General features: G+C 38.6%; 1 protein-coding gene across 4 annotated transcripts in view; it reads left to right on the forward strand.

The window, feature by feature from the left end:
* Positions 1 to 14,504, forward strand: part of SLC38A11 (solute carrier family 38 member 11) — a 63,529-nt gene that overhangs the window by 23,405 nt on the left and 25,620 nt on the right. For 3 of the 4 annotated variants that reach the window (XM_042447018.1, XM_042447016.1, XM_042447015.1), the window contains exons 4-8: positions 980 to 1,114; positions 2,656 to 2,721; positions 3,197 to 3,303; positions 4,336 to 4,415; positions 13,897 to 13,967. In XM_042447018.1, the coding sequence (XP_042302952.1) occupies positions 980 to 1,114; positions 2,656 to 2,721; positions 3,197 to 3,303; positions 4,336 to 4,415; positions 13,897 to 13,967 (459 nt within the window). The remainder of the gene's footprint in view (positions 1 to 979; positions 1,115 to 2,655; positions 2,722 to 3,196; positions 3,304 to 4,335; positions 4,416 to 13,896; positions 13,968 to 14,504) is intronic. The other variant, XM_042447017.1, reaches the window with a different exon arrangement.

Genomic DNA, 14,504 nt, shown 5'->3' on the forward strand with positions numbered 1-14,504 from the left:
AAATAATCCAGGTCTGACACTCAATGCTATGAAATCCTGGGATTTGTAGTTTATTGTGGCACCAGAGCTCTCTGACAGAGAAGGCTAGATATCCACAAAACTACAGTTCTCTGGATTCCATAGCATAGCCATGGCAATTGAAGTGGTGTCAAACTGGATTATTTCTGCAGATGCAGTTCATAGTTCAAAATGCAGTAGATCCAGGCCATTAAGATCTATGGCTGTGTAAAATGTCTTCATTTTGTTTTTCGGAGGTAACCTTGGAAGTTAGGATGTTGTACTATGCGGGCTGTTCTTCTGTAAAGGGAGTAATATAATAAGATGTACATTTAATTTTTTTTAACAAATTGCTTCATTTTTGTGTCTGCCAGTTCTAATGAAAAATCCCCATTGATCAGCATATATTCCATCTGCTTTTAGGAGGATTTAATATTCTTCTTTTTACCACTGTAAACAAAAGTTTAAAGCCATATGAAACTAGATTACCTATGCAGCTTGATTTTCTCTGTGTTCTTGCCTATGTGTATGTATGAGCTAATTAGACTAGCTGTGTCTACACTGCAAAATTAATGCAAGTTCACACCACTTTAATTGCCATAGTTCAGTGTTACGGAATTCTGAAATGTGTAGTTGTAAGATATTTAGCCCTCTCTCTCAGAGTGCTCTGATGCCACAACAAACTAAAAAATCCCAGGATTTCTTAGGATGGAGCCATGGCAATTAAAGTGATCCCAAACTGCATAATTGCAGTGTAAGTAAAGTTAGGACTGGAAACGCACTTAAAATCCCCATTAATCCATGCTGCGCAGGCCAGATGTTTCTTTTTGTATAAAATTCTTTCCTACTATTGTTATTCTAGGTTTCCAGTCCTTATTCATTTTGATAATTTCTCTTTAATGTCATTCAAAATAATTTTGCCAAGAAAATTATACTAAGTAAAACATTTTAATAGAATGTGCATATTTTTATTCCATACCAGATTATTCTATTATTCTGTTGATTAAAGGAGGGAAGCTGTCTGGAACCAACAGCTATCAAGCACTGGTCAATAAAACATATGGTTTTGTGGGACACCTAATTCTCTCAGCTCTCCAGTTTTTATATCCCTTTATTGGTAAGAGGATATTATAAAGGAATAACTAACAATAATTTTGTATTACATAATGAAGAAAATTAGATGCTAAAATTGTTTCAGAATTTGTGGCTATCTGAAACCAGTTTATTCTCCCCATTGTGCCCTAACCAAAATGGGATTCAGATGAATCCTTGCCCCCTATATACTGAAAGAATTGTGAGGGGAACCCCAGGACCCAATCCATCCTTCCCCTTTTTGTCGAGGACCCATACTTCAATATAGTAAAGTTCCTTCTCATGTGCAGATGATGGGTGGATGGGTGTAGCCACTGGGCTGTTCAGCAGAGGAAAAGAGGCAACTCACATATTTCCTCTCATACACTCTGTAAACACATGGACCAGATTGAATCATCTCACTGTCTCACCTTTGAAGAGGTCTGATGAATTTGAAGTTTGGCTAATTATTTTGTGACATTTTGGTTGGTCTAATCAACGTGTTGTCCAACTGATTATTTTGACATTTTTTCTTAGGGACTGCTTATCAGAGATAAGTGTTTCTGGAGGTGATAAGAAATCTTCTAGTCCTGAATTATAGTTTATAGTTTGTTTAATGATGGAGTTCAGCATCCAAGGCTGAATTCTTGGGATCTATTTTTTTAATGTTTGAAATTTCATGATTTGGGTAGAGAATACCAGAAACCTTAACAGGAATAGCTGTCTTTACCACAGAATACAGCAGCATGAAGGAATTGACTATTTGGATGACTTTTTTTCATGACTACTGCAAAAAAAAAAGTATTGAAATAGTTTTTTTTTTTCCATTTATGAAAAACGGAAAGTGTCATCTGGAAATCTAAAGACCTGCTGGATAAATTTAGGATTTATCTTTAGGAATGAGATTCTGTGCATCTTTACTTAGAATGTCGTCCTACTGAGTTCAGTGAGGGCTTACACTAGAGTAAAATGTTCAAATAGTTGCAAACCCAAAGTAACGTACTTAAAATAATTTGCATGTTCAAAGAAGGTAGGGTTTGCTGCGGATAACATTTTTGTCAAGTTATGGTTACCATTTGTTACTCTGTAAAATTAATATATTGTCCACATTCATAAATTACATCATGTACACATTTCTGTCTTTATGAACAGCCTAAACCCCCAAATACAGGATTTAATTATTTTTTTGGCATCTCATTCAGTGTTTATACAAGGAAAAGCTTTCCAGTCCTTAAAGAGGAGACATCCTTTACAAAAAGAGACACCTCCTAGCCATATAAAGGGCACACTTTCTTGTCTTCAAATAAAGGATATCCCTCATGATAAGGGACACCTGGCAACTGTACCTTAACAAAAATCTTATCTGCAGGAAACCCTACCTTCTTTGAACATTCAATTTATTTTAAGTACATTAAAATATTTATGGTTTTTTTTCTCCTTTAAATGTACGTTAAATCCCATTTCTCAGTTGGATTCCTCTAGTATGATAAGGTCCTTTCTCATTCAAAGTGTTGCCATAAGGTGAAGCCAACTTGATGCCAAATAACTTTTTCAAAATATTATTGATCAATCCCTTTTCCTTTAAAGCCATGATCAGCTACAACATTGTAACAGGAGATACTTTGACAAAAGTTTTCCAAAGAATTCCTGGAGGTGAGTCTATAATATTTTTTGTTTCTTAGGATAGAAAAAAGGAATTGATTGCATAACTAAATGTATGGCTGTTTCTCATAGCTTGCAGTCAATTTTAACTATACGTGATTCTCTTGTCCAAAAATCACATTTTGCCCCTGGAGAGAATGGAGCACAACAGTGAATGGGTAGGTAGGGCTCTGCTGTGCTGAGAGATTCTGTTCCATCAGTGGAGAGAAGGAGTTGGCCTTCACTTTTAACATATTCTTTGTTGGAATTTATTTTGTCATACTTTTGTGATGAATGCTGTTGGCTCTATTGATAGACCCCTAACCATTACCTTCTCCGTCTCTATTTTTCCTAGCTTCGTGAAAAGGTTCTTGAGCACAGCGTGCGCACACACATATAGAAGTATCTTATATAGTGAGAAATCCACCATCAGTTTCTTATTAAAATATGCATGTTAATTCTTCCTCTCTTTCATTTTTTTAAACAGTTGATCAAGATAATTTCTTCTTTGGTCGCCATGTCATTATTCTCTGTGCTACCATCATCTTCACGCTTCCTCTTTCTCTGTATCAAAATATATCAAAACTGGGAAAGGTAAATCCATTATTGAAATGAACGTAATTTAGATAGTGGGTTAATAACTCTTGACCTTAAATGATGTTTGAGTTGAAGCTTTATTGGACACATGGAATAGATATATTGTATGTTGCTGGTATGATAAAACTTCCTGGGTAGGAAGAGCCTAATGATAAAAGACATATATGGTGTGGTTGTATTGTTAAGCTCAGAATGTTTGGGGCAGTCCAGTGCTGGATAGGTTTTCTGCCTTATCTCTGTTGCTGTGACTGTGGCCTTTTGACCTCTGCCTACACCAATGCTGGCACTGCTGGCACTGTTATGCTGGCCAACTGGATCGTGGCCGTAAATATGCCACTGTTAGGTAAATTGTCACAATTACACCTTCCAGTACCATAGAAGGATTTATACCATGGGTGGGCAAAATGGGTGGTCTGAGTCCCCAGGAAGGCCTATAAGACTGTTCTTACACCCTCTCAACAGCCTCTCTAGAACACTCTTTCACCTTTTGAATATATTCATCTTTTAAATATGTTCCAGCTCCCTTGACACTTTTGAGTTTTTCTTTTAATTTTTTCTTTACTTTTTTTTTGCTCCCCCCCCTTTTTTTTTCCGGCATTCTGTGAAGCAGAACACTCTCCTAGGTTTGTTACAGTTATCCAACCCCTGATTTAAGTATAGAAAATTTTGAGCTTTCATGTATGCAGGTTTGTAATGCAGCATGATACTTTGTTGTCTTTTCCTTATTGAAGTATGTTAACTGGAAGGCTCAAGCACAAAATTGCACCAATACAAATAATCCACTAATTAATATTTTAAAAAACCTATATGTTATGTTCCATTTTTTTGTGGTTTGCCTTTCTTACTCTGTGTTTGAAATGCAAATATTTATTTAATTATACAGTATTATGCTGTCCTTACAGTAAGCCATGAATGTTCTCTCTCTCTCTCTCTCTCTCTCTCTCTCTTCTTTGAAAAACAAAATTATGTTTTTGAACATTCTGACCACTAGCTGGTAAAATCAGATTATCTTTTTATCATTATCCACAGGTATCATTTATCTCTCTGATTTTAACAGTCATCATTCTGGTGGTTGGGATTATAAGGGCAATTACATTCAGTGGACATGTGTAAGTAGTCTTGTAATTTTTGGTTCTTCAGAAACTCTGTGAAGCACAGTACTGAAAAATGATAAATTTGGAAGACAGAAGTGGGTCAAGTGTAACTATGGCCACATGCACCCCCTTTTGACAGGCATTTTTGTGGACTGTGAAATTACACTTCCAATTTTATTTATTTATTTATTTATTTGCATTGGGGGAAAAATTCAGCCCCTAGAAACTTCCACAAACAGTATTTTTTTCAGTAGCCCTCCTAAAGTCCTATTCCAACCCTCCACAAAACCAGATCTCAAGGCTCACTTTTTACAGTGATGATGATTGGCATTTTCTGGGCTAGTCTAGTGTGTGATGTGCCCTGGAGTAGAAAACATGCCCCTGGGCCCCTGGAACTTGTTTGTTCTTCTGCTAAGAAATCTGAATGAGATTTGAGAGCAATGTCACTTCTTATGTTTTCCTTACATACTTCTCTTGTCCCTGGCTCTCCTGTGGTGAAACATGTTCTGCAGGGTAAATACCACCCACAGAAAAATCCTATCAGCTGTCTCCAGCTTGAAAGTAGATACAGAATCTCTTCCCTGGATTGTGCACATCCATGTGCTCTGTTGCACACTACTGATGAGAAGTTGCTGTCCAAATATTATGCATTCTCTAAGAGAGGTTAGAAAATCTACAGCTCTTTCTTCCCAGCTCAGAACCATTTTTTAAAAATTGTGTATATGTGTATTTGCACACATGCACATATATACACAGACTTTTAAAAGACTGAGAGCTTCCTACTTAACAACACTTTAGCAGAGGAGTGCTCCTGGAGCTGTCTGAGCCATACTTGCGGAATCAGATAAGTCTAACCCAGACTAATGAGTGGATTGAAATGACAACATATAAGCTTCTCTGAATGTGACAGTATCGGTCCTGGCTCAAAACATGGATATTTTAAAATGCCTCTGTAAATATGTGAATAAGTAGAGAGAACATCTGTGTCCCCTTCCAAAAAAGATTGATGCAGAAAGGGAAACTTTTGGCAACAAACTGGTTGCTGAGGAAGGGACTTGGGTTATGTTTTAATATTATAATTTGCTTGATTGTGTCTTAATGTTAAAGCTTAGTGTGCTTCTGTGTGTAGTTTTTTTTAAATCTTGTGAGTAGGCTTGATACTCACAAGGGAGTATCAAGGGAAAGCAAATGAAATAATGCATGAATGACACTTAATCACATATAAAAGAATGCATGTGAAACTGGAACAAAATAGTTATTAATACCAAGACTGCAATTCCCAGAGCTTCCAAGGGGTTGTCTACACTATTAAAAAAAAATCACACTCACAGTGAATTGGCAGTGATCCTGGCATACAATACTTTTTCCATTCAGGGTGAGTGCTGGGTTTTGAGGTGCTTGAGGGCTTTAATCTGAGAAAAAAGTATCTTCGTTTTCTCTGGACTTGCCATGGAAATTTGGAATAACAAATATGTGGCTGGTGGATTTGCATTTTCAGCAAAGGGAGGAACTTGTGGGTGGAGGGTGGCAGAAAGGGGATGTTGGTTAAATAGTCATTCCTGCCAGGAAGTAACAATTCCTAAGAGACTCTTGGATGTTTGATCAGACAGGTCACCATTTTTAAATGCATTTGTGTGTACTGGATACCAGTATATCTACAGTACTTGGTTGTATCTGTGAAAATGCATATGTTCACATGTTTGACAGACACAGGAAAAAATGAATAAAGCGGAGTGAGTGCAGATGTGTGGCCAAAAATAATTTGGGGAAACCAGCTTGTGTGCTGCCATTTTACTATGAAGCAACCTTGGAATAGGGGAACATGTGACCACTTAAGTAGAGCTTACCACAATTTGTCTTGATGTCCTGGACATGTCACTGTGAATCTGGGAAATCTGGATTTTACAGTAAGTAGGCTGGGCTCCAGCCAGCATTGCCACTGCCATGCCAGCTGAGAGATTCTGAGAGTTGTTTTGAAAAGGTAGTGGAGGTGATTGTCTAAACACGAGTTATACTCAATGGGGTTCCAGCCAAAACACATCATGCATGATTACACATATATATTACACAGGTAGCAGAAATCACACCAGTAACTGTAGATCTGCTGAAGATGAAAACAACTGGCTGATGTGGCTGAATAGGATTTATGCCTTGTGAGTAACTGTCTCGTTGTTCTGTGAAATAGATCTTAATGGAGGAAGTATTATGGTCTAATTGAGATGTAGTCCCAAACCATACTTTTGTGCTGTATGAATGAGTCTTCAAGGAACAGATTTGCTTACTCTCTGCTCAATTTCTCTCCATCTCTCATCTGTAGTTATTTCTTCTCTCTTTTCCTAATTTCAGACACAGTTTGCCATTTTTCCATGCTGGAAAAATATGATTAGTGCTTGTGCTAGAAACCAAGATCAAATCATAATTTTCAAGTCAGGCACAATTTCTGGTGTGTCTCACACCAGAAAAGGAGGAATTATTATTATTATTATTATTATTATTATTATTATTATTATTATTAACCTTTATTTATAAAGCGCTGTAAATTACACAGTGCTGTACATACACTCTTTTTAATTAGACGGTTCCCTGCCCTCAGGCTTACAATCTAAAAAGACATGACATAAAAGGAGAAAGGAAAGGTGGTGGGGCTAGTAGGCTAATACATATAAAGTACATAGCAATACAGGAAATGGTTCGATAAAACAGGCACCAAAAAAACATCAAATAGCAAGCGACAATTATGCAATGCCTGGGAATGCTTCTCTGAACAGGATGGTCTTCAACTCCGTTTTGAAGCTGGTTAAAGAAGTGATGGCTCTTGCTCGCGGGGGAAGAAGGTTCCAGGAGTGAGGGGCAGCGAGTGAAAAGGGGCGAATCCGGGATGGGGCAGAGGAAATACTGGGCTGGGACAGCAGACCTTGACTACCACAACAGAGGGCCCGAGTGGGAAGGTGAGGAGAAAGAAGGTCTGATAAGTAAGGAGGGGCCAGCCCATGGAGGGCTTTAAACGTCGACAGCAGGAGCTTATACTGAATGCGGAAAGGGAAGGGGAGCCAGTGAAGGGATGCCAACACAGGAGAGATGTGGTCAGAGCGGTGGACGGATGTGATAATGCGTGCAGCTGAATGCTGGACAGAAATTAAAGGACAGAGGTGAGAAAGAGGAAGCCCAGCCAGGAGGACTTACAGTAATCAAGTTGTGAGACCACTAGGGCATGGACCAGGATCTTGGTGGTAGAGGTGGAGAGATAAGGTTGGATTTTGGCAATATTGTACAAAAAGAATGGAACTACCATGTACCAGAAAAGCAATCATGCAAAGCCAAAGTTCCTTCAAACTTCATTCATGTAGTGCTTAAACTTGGCTTCGGATTATTCCACAGTGTTTTCCCATATTGACTAACATTTGGGGGAAAAAATACTTTTAGGGGATTACATCCGTCAGTGCCCCCGAACTCAGAACTTTTCTAAGTGTTTATACCCTCCAGTGGAAAGGATGAGGCATAGTGAGTAAAATTAGACTTCAGTGTTTAATCCTCAAACATTCCTAAGAAATGGCAGTCAGCAGGAACATTGGAAAATATAGCTTACGATTTCTGGGTTATCTTGACCTGAGTTTTCTAAAGATTAGACATTTTGAAATGTTGTTAACTTCGCCACAGGGCTCTTGTGGGACCAGACTGCATACTGGTGCAGGCTGGCTTTTTTGTGGTTTCCACAATGGCTGAATGAGCAAACACACAGTTGAACTGATCATTTTCTCTCTTAGTTCTACTGCCTGGTAACTAGCTACATTTTTAAAAATGTACCCACTAGCAGCAGGTGACGCTTATTTAATCTTTAGAAGTGGGACCCTTTTAGAAGGGTGAGTAGTGCATGAAATAATTTCATGGCTTGAGAGTAAAATGATGAATGATTATTTTCAAAAAGGATGCCATGGTGATATGAGGTGGCAGAAGGGCCTCGGATGTGCTGCCTGTGATGCACCTGTGCTGCAGAAACCTTATGTGGGTTGTGTGCCTTCAAGTCATTTCTGACTTACGGTGACCCTAAGGTGACCCTTTCACGGGGTTTTCTTGGCAAGATTTGTTCAGAAGTGGTTTGCCAATACCTTCCCCTGAGGCTGAGAGCACAAGAAGAAACCTTACTGTGCTTGTGACAGGTAGTCTTTCAATCTTACTGTTCTTTAAGGTGTGCTCCTTCCCCATTCTGCCCCATTGCCTTGTTGCCCAGCAAGAAATGTGTTTTCCAGCTTGCCTTGATGGGAAATGCTGTTCTGTCCTTACATGTATCTCAAGGGGCAGGGGGTGATCACTATGCTCACAGCTCCTCCTCTGGATAATGGATAATTTTTGGTTTTCTAGATATTGTCGACTGCAACTCCCATCAGCCCTAGCCAGCCTAGCTAATGACGAAGAAAGCTTGCAAACTGCAGTCGAGCAACATTTGAAGGGCTGCACTTTCCCCACTCATGGCAAAACTGGAATGACTCCAGAACTCACATTTTGTGGAGAGAGGAGGCGGCATGAAGTGTAAAAAGCTGGGTCCCCCCCCCCCCCCCATTTCAGAGTGCTGAATGAATCATGCATCTCACCAACTCATGATACATTTTGAGGCAGGGTGCTAGTTCAGGTGTGAGAGAGCCCTGGCTGTGGACATTTCAGCAGAAGTGGAGTTTCAGAACCATAAATTAGAGCAGCTCTGGACTTTGGAGTAAATCTTAGAAAGTGAACAGAAAAAAACAGGAAATAGGGGTGTGCTTCTCTTTAGCACCAGAATGTAGCCAAGGGAGAGGATGCATGAGTGCTTTCCTTCTTCTTTGGTACTGTTGCCCAAGAAAGAGGCATTTTTCTCAGTCAAGACTGATTTTCCTTTGAGGCACTGGGAATGGCAGGCACAGAAATGTCACACTGCAGCTAAACAGGCTGCACCCTAATGTTCTCCCTCCTGTATGTCTATATCTTTCTTAAGACTGTGGGATTTAACCTCCACTAGATACCCTCTAACTCATAACTTTATCATTGACTAGGCTGATTCCATATAGATATTTCTGAACAGAAATGTCTAGCAATATAAGGCATTTGAAAACTCAACAACCTTAAAATGATACAAAAGCATCCCTCTTGTGGCAGCCTACCCAAATTGCAGGAGAGCAGGAACATGACTTTGAATTCACCTTGATATCCATATCCATTGCCTTTTGTGACTTATAGGGCCTTTTTTATTTTACATTCTTCACAGCATCTGCTCATATTGGTGTTTCCAATAAAATAGGCTGCCAGGAACCATTTATAGTTGCAATGGGTGCAAAACACATCAGATTAACACAGATCCCCACACCATTGTATAGGATATATTTTACCTGTATCCCCCAGAAAATAATTCCAGGCACTGAGACAAATGTCTCATTCTGATGTAATGCTGCTTTGCTTGGTTTGGAGTGAAATGAGCAGTGAGCTTGTGCAGCTACAACAAACTTAGCAGCTGGAGTGCTCCCTTTTCACCTAGCCTTTATCTACTCTTGTATCCCTGTAGTCCAGTGCTCAAACCACTACACCATAATGTCTCTCACAAATTAGATTACCTTACATGAATAGAATAATTTGGATAATTACAATAATAATCTGCCAAGATTTGAGGAAGTGCAAAGCCCCAAAATGCAACAGGAGTCAGCCAGAGCAGTAAAAGTGGAATAACAGCATTACTGTATAAGAAGATAGAGTGGTAATGTGGTACATCACACTGGCTCTAGTCACTAGTAATTCATAGTAAAGTCTAATAGAGTAGGCCCTTGGTGTCAGCTGTGGTTTGGTTCCAGGACCCATTGTGGATACCAAAATCCATGGGTACAAAAGTCCCCTTATAGACTGTGGGATAGTAAAATGGCATCCCTTATCTGAAATGGCAAAGTTAAGGTTTGCTCTTTTGAAATTTATATATATATATATATATATATATATATATATATATATATATATTCAAGCCATGGATGGTTGACTCCATGGATGAAGAATTCATGGATACAGAGGGCCAACTGTAGTATGTTTTGGAATAGATATCTGGTAGATGAGGGTTCAAATCCCCACTCAGACATGGAATCCCACTGGGTGAGCTTGGGCAAGTCACACTCTCCTGGCCTTGGAGGAAGGTGAGAGCCAACCTCCACTGAATAAATCTTGTCAAAAAAAATAAAATCTTTAGAATAGGTTTCCATAACTCCACCACAAAACCTGAAGGCACATAGCAATAGCAAAAGACTAACAACAGAAATAAAAACCCATAATCCAAATAGCAAAAAATACAATGTTTGTTATCCGAAACTTAATGTTTCTGTCAGCTACCATCATTCAATCAGTCTTTTCCAACCTGGCATCTTCCATATGATTTGGATAACTCCCATCTGCTGTATGTAGCATTAGTGGTGAAGAAAAGCTGAAAATCCAAATTTTAAAAGTCTGGTTTAAATTTTGATAGGCACCTTTAGCAACAAAAACTAGTTGGAGTCTGGCCAGGTCTCCCAAGACAGACAGCTAGATGACGTTTCGACACCATTAGCAACATAAGTTGTCTTTGTAGCTCAAGTTACTCATGTTTGAGAGGTGCTTTTCTTTATTATGATCAGTGACTATATAAACAGTGCTAAGTATGGTTCCTTGAAAACTGACTGGGTGAAAATTAGAACTTTTTTTCAGACTAAACAGATAAGCCATGAGCATTGATATGAACAATACTTTTTAAAATAATTCAAAGATTAATATGTGTGTGTGTGTCTGGAGTGTGTGTGCTTAATTCCTTCTGTGCTAAAGCACTTAATTTCCACCTCCTTTACATTTCTATTGTCTTTCAAGAGGAAATGAACCTTTTTTTAAAGGATACAGACTTAGTGTGTTATGAACAGAATGTTATCCTGCTTGTTTTGGGAACAAACATAAGTGTGTTCTTGTAAATTTTACCCACCTACTCACAACTATTTTGCAGATGGGCCAATGAGTCATCTGATGAAGAGACTCAATCAGAGAGGTCACAGGAATAGAATGCAGGAGTTAAGCAGAGTAGTGGAGGACAGGGGGTCTTGAAGATGTCTCATCCACAGGGTCACCATGAATCAGGGTTGACTTGAGGGCAGTTAACAACACATCCTGTACTCCTTGTACATGGGAGCAAGTCCCATTGAACTGAACAAAGCTTACTCCTTAGTAGATGTGTATGGTGTTATGCAACAATGAAAATTATGGATGCATTTCCTTGCAAGTGGACTGGAATGAATTCTAGCATAATTCCTATTCATAACTAGGGACTTTTTAAAAAAACAACAACAACATCTCAGTACTTCTGAAGTTTGAGCAAGTGATAAATGAAATAGAAAGGCTTACAAGAAATGGTGAGGATCATAAAGCACTAAGTTCCGTTAACCAAGGTCAACAGTGCTGTGGAAAAGCTAACATATTAGTGGCACTGAGAAGAGAAAGAGACAGATAGTTGTGTACATTCCTTTGGGCAACCATGACAGTTCTCAGTTGCTTTTCAGGTTGCTAAGATATCTGAGAGCTGAGACAGCAGGTGGCAGCAACAGCCTCTGTTACGAAGAGGAATGCTGACTGTCAGTGTTCTGCCTCTAGCAGTTTTTCATTCCATTTTTTAAAATGCAGACCTTATTAAATGTGATTGTACACCTGCTGAACTCACTCACTGCTTCAACCTTACTACTTGCTACTCACGTTAATTTACTGTTTATTTCTTGAAACATACTACTTGCTATCTGTATAATTTATTTACTACTTCAACATTATTACCAGCAGAATTCATTCACTTCTAATTCACTTGCTGCTCAGTATTTGAAACTTAAGTAGTAAACAGTAAATGAATTGTCCAGATAGTAAATAGGAAGTTTTAAGTAGTAAGTTGCAAGTGAATTTCATTCCTTACTACCTGCAGAATTTACTTGCTACCTTAGTTTGTTGTTGTGTGCCTTCCTTTTCTGATTTATGATGACTGTAGGGAAAATCTATCAGAAGGTTTTCTTGACAAGATTTGTTCGGAGGGGTTTACCTTTGTCTCCCTCTGAGGCTGAGAAAGTGAGATTTGCCTAATCACCCAGCGGGTTCCTATGATAGTGCAAGGATTCAAATCCTGGTCTCCAGAGTCATAATTCCAGTGCTCAGACCACTATATCACACTGGCTCTTTTGCTACTTAGTACTTGGAACTTAATAAACAGTAAGTCAAGGTGATACATAAATACTTTAAATAAATAAATGATGTTCTGATAGTAAGTAAGAAAAGAACAGGAAAGAATGGAAACATTCAATAAAGATATTACAGTATTTCTCTAATAGGCCAGTGAATATTGACCAGAAAATATTATTATGGCCTTCTTCAAGGACTGTTGAAAGGTATGGAAGGACAACACATATGCACTAACAATTATAGAGAGACAAAATGTAAAAATATGTATGTGCATTTGTGCTTATATTGAATTTGTATATAAAATGTATCAAATAAGAAATAATGTGTCAAATTATGTCTATAATTCTCTGAAGATGCCAGCCACAGATGCTGGTGAAATGTCAGGAAAAAACTCTTCTAGAACATGGCCACATAGCCAAAAAACCCACAAAAAAACTATGGATGCCAGCCATGAAAGCCTTCGACTTCACATATGTCTATAATTGTTTATTGATTGCAGACAATGCAAAAGAATGTATTTTTTTAAAGGTGATTTTTAGTTACAAGCACAGTTGTGGCATTTGTTGTATATCAGGCCTCTACTCAAACATGGAATTTTACAGAGTCCAGAATTTGCTTTCTACTTATAACCCTCCACGGCACCTCAAAAGCCCATCAAGGAAGGAAAATTGGCATAGATTCACAAGGTATATCTGGAAGCACCTACAATCTCAGAAAATAAACTCATAACTGAGGAAATCTATATTTTAAAAGATTAATGATGTGTGTACTTTGTTGTTGTGTGACTTGTTAATATTAAAGGTGTGGGACTCAGCAGAGCAAGCCATTTTGAAGACCGCCATCTTTGGCATGTTGACCCTTAAGTCTGTGCTTGCTAGTGCTTAATTGTAAGTAAGGTTGTGCAGGGTTTCAGCCAGAGAAGTCCAGGGAATAAATGTTAATTTGAGGGCTTGCTACTACATCCCACCTGGAATTGGATAGCACTGTTGATCCAACCCACCCCCCATGTGATGCTGAGGATAGATGCTCCCACAGAGTGCCTGGAGCAGGTCTATCTAGCACAGAAAGAAACAGAAACCTACACAAGAGGAACAATCTAGTTATGCTAAATCATTGTAACTTTAGTTAGCAACAGCACACCTTCAGTTGTTTGCTTGGGCAGAAGTAAAAGTATGCTCCATTGTATACTGATTACTACATCCTCCATACATTGATGTTCCAAATGGTGCAGTTCCCATTGTTTACATTTATTGACAAGTTCTAACAACCACTAATGGGGAATGTGAAAACCTCTCAACATATTTTTCTCTTGCAGATCCCAAACAGAAAATCCCTGGGTGTTTGCAAGACCAAATGCCATACAAGCCATTGGAGTGATGTCGTTTGGTATGCCCCATGCTTTACACGACATAGTTTCTGAATCTGCAGTGCATGAAACATTCTGAGATTCCTTTTGCATTAATGTGGTGCTGATATGTCTTACTTTGCCCCCAAAATGTTTTAGTGTTCATTGAAACATATGTGGCATTTCTAAGATGGCTCAGTTGCCATCTGTGATAGAACAATCCTAGATTGTTTAGGGACACATTAAAAAAAACAAAAGAAAGAAAATCCAACAACTTAGATTCGATGACTTTTCTCTTGTGATCCATAAGGAACCGTTTCTTCTTGATGCACTTCCATGTTGTATCTGATTGTACAATGTATTTGGAGTAAACAAAGGTGTGTGTGTGTGTGTGCGCACGCGCACATTCAAACTGCCTATCAATTTATGGAGATCCCATACATTTTATGGAGTTTTTTAAGGCAAGGAATACTCAAAGGTGGTTTTGAATACTGAGGACATATCCTATCATCCAGGAGGCAGTTTGATTAGTATGATGGTTTAGGAGGAATTCTTTAGAGAAATGCAAAAGGGCATTC

This window comes from Sceloporus undulatus, chromosome 1 (genome assembly GCF_019175285.1).
Source record: "Sceloporus undulatus isolate JIND9_A2432 ecotype Alabama chromosome 1, SceUnd_v1.1, whole genome shotgun sequence".
Classification (NCBI taxonomy): domain Eukaryota; kingdom Metazoa; phylum Chordata; class Lepidosauria; order Squamata; family Phrynosomatidae; genus Sceloporus; species Sceloporus undulatus.